The sequence below is a fragment of the Xyrauchen texanus genome, chromosome 25 (assembly GCF_025860055.1).
Source record: "Xyrauchen texanus isolate HMW12.3.18 chromosome 25, RBS_HiC_50CHRs, whole genome shotgun sequence".
NCBI lineage: Eukaryota > Metazoa > Chordata > Actinopteri > Cypriniformes > Catostomidae > Xyrauchen > Xyrauchen texanus.
In genome coordinates this window covers 769,088-771,587 of record NC_068300.1, presented here as the reverse complement: position 1 = coordinate 771,587, position 2,500 = coordinate 769,088, and the positions used below count along the sequence as shown (strand labels likewise).

Genomic DNA, 2,500 nt, shown 5'->3' with positions numbered 1-2,500 from the left:
TGTGTGTGTATAAATATATACATACAGTGTATAAAGTGGCAGAATGTAATTTACAAGAGTGTTTTCTCATAAAACCTGTTAAGAACACAGAAAGTGACACACCGATCACATCCACAGCAGAATTAGCAAAACACGCTAATAAACACGCAGCGCTCTAGACACACCTGTCTGTCTCTCTGTCTGTCTTCAGCTCAGGTCTGTCTGGTGGCGTTTGTGCTCTTGTGCATCAGTGATTGGTGGATACTGGGAGTGCTTTATGCTGGTTGGATGTACTTGGACAGGGACACTCCTGTATGTGGAGGTCGGAGGTCATCGTGGGTTAGGAGTTGGCGTATCTGGACCTACTTCAAAGAATATTTTCCCATCACAGTGAGTTTGAGTATTTGTTCAGTAAATCATTCATGAAAGACTCTTAAAGGGACAGTTCCCCCAAACATGAGTGAATGTTGAGATTCTGCCTCTAAAATATAGCGAGTAACAGCTAATTATATGTCTTTCACAATTATGTTTGTGTTGCTTATAAGCCGCGTTTTCACTTATAACTTCACGAAAAATAAACAGATCATAATGTATCACATATTGTTACTTAGAGGAGGTGATTATTTTTCAAACGAGTCCACACACAAGATAATCAGATGTATAGATCATTAGATAATCCACATGAAGCACAATGTTACATATGACCACCAGGAGATGGCGCCAAATACACGACACAGACTCAATGATGACTCAAATGACACAGAATGAAACTCATGCAGTTGATTTGATTGGGAACAAAACTAAAGAAGTTTTTCAGAGCCACATTATTGACACCCTGAGATATATAATATCAAATCAGAAAAATAAGGTTTTTTTATAATAAGGAAACAATTACATTTTTGGCTCAGTTGTTTTTGTTATTTTCAGCGTCTCATTTTCTATATCATTAAAAATGTGAAAGTTTTCTTTACTATGACACCAAACACTCGACCCTCCTTGTTTCATGTATTAATTGTCGAGGTATGAGTCTTTACTTTTGGGTATGCCACTGAAATAGGAGATCTTTAATAACACATTCAGAGATTTAAGGGTTAATTTAGATTCTCTCTCTCTCTGTTTAGTTGATCAAAACAGTGGATTTGGATCCTCGTCATAATTATCTGTTCGGGTTTCATCCGCACGGTGTTCTGGTGGCAGGTGGATTTGGGAATTTCTGTACGGAGGTGTCGGGATTCTCGCAGATGTTCCCTGGACTGACGCCGCACCTGCTGATGCTTCCCTTCTGGTTCAGAGTGCCGTTCTTCAGAGACTACATCATGTGCGGAGGTGTGAGAGACCGTGTTTCCCCTGTATGCCGCACTATATCATATATGCACAGTGATGTCACATCTAACTACAAACATCACTGTTAAAACTCTTTATTAAACAAACTAATGGAGGAACTGCATGTTTTCATAATTATAAAATCAAAAATACATAAAACAAATATATATATATTTATATATTGTCCTTAATAATAAAATAAATAAAACAAATATATATATTTATATATTCTGTATATATTGTCCTTAATTATAAAATAAAAAATAAATAAAATAAATATATATATTTATATATTCTGTATATATTGTCCTTTATTATAAAATAAAAAATAAATAAAACAAATATATATATTTATATATTCGGTATATATTGTCCTTAATAATAAAATAAAATATTTCTGAGTTCTGCTGATAAGGATAAGCAACTATCGGCACAGATTAATCTGTAAAACCGATATATCGGTCTAATGTACGTCTCAGGGTTCACGTGGATTTTTGTGATGCAGTTTAGGGCTTGAACGATTATCGGCAACACGACAATAAGAAATCGTTGACACAAATGTTCGTTGTGGATAATCGTCACAACACTTCTATTTCAGATACACTCTCTTAAAGCAACAGTAAATATCTCATGTGCTGCTCAAGTAAATGTTTCTTGTTTTAAGGATTTTATTAAAGAGAAAAACACTTGATAATAAGAGCATTTCTTACAGTGAAGTTTTTAATGAATTAAACAATATAAATAAAAGTATTTTTTCCTTTAATTCAGTGAAAGTCATTTAAAGGTATTTTTTAAATGTATTGTAATAAGCACGTTTAATACAAACGTTTAAGTCTGGAGCGGAATAATCAGTTATTCGAGTAATATTCGAGAGTTAACGAGTAATCGTCATAATAATCGCCGAATAATCGTTAGATTAATCGATTATCAAAATAGTCGTTATTTGCAGTTAATGCAGTTTTCCATGTAAAATGAGAAACACAGAAATGTCCTGGATAATACTTTTGTGTCGCTAACAAGTTTTTCGTTCATTTCGAGCACGGACAGCATCACTGAATCCAGTCACACGGAATATCACGGACGTATTTGGGATAAAAGTCACATTTTCAAAACGCACAGTTAATCAAATTGAAACTGCGATATATATATACTAGTGTGATTATTAAACCGTAAAAAGCTGCGATATAATCTGCATATG

The 2,500-nt window shown here is 34.0% G+C and overlaps 1 protein-coding gene across 2 annotated transcripts in view; it reads left to right on the top strand.

Moving 5' to 3' along the window:
- Window positions 1-2,500, top strand: part of mogat3a (monoacylglycerol O-acyltransferase 3a) — a 26,317-nt gene that overhangs the window by 9,569 nt on the left and 14,248 nt on the right. For both annotated transcript variants that reach the window (XM_052091416.1, XM_052091415.1), the window contains exons 2-3: window positions 191-369; window positions 1,101-1,305. In XM_052091416.1, coding sequence (XP_051947376.1) covers window positions 191-369; window positions 1,101-1,305 — 384 coding nt within the window. The remainder of the gene's footprint in view (window positions 1-190; window positions 370-1,100; window positions 1,306-2,500) is intronic.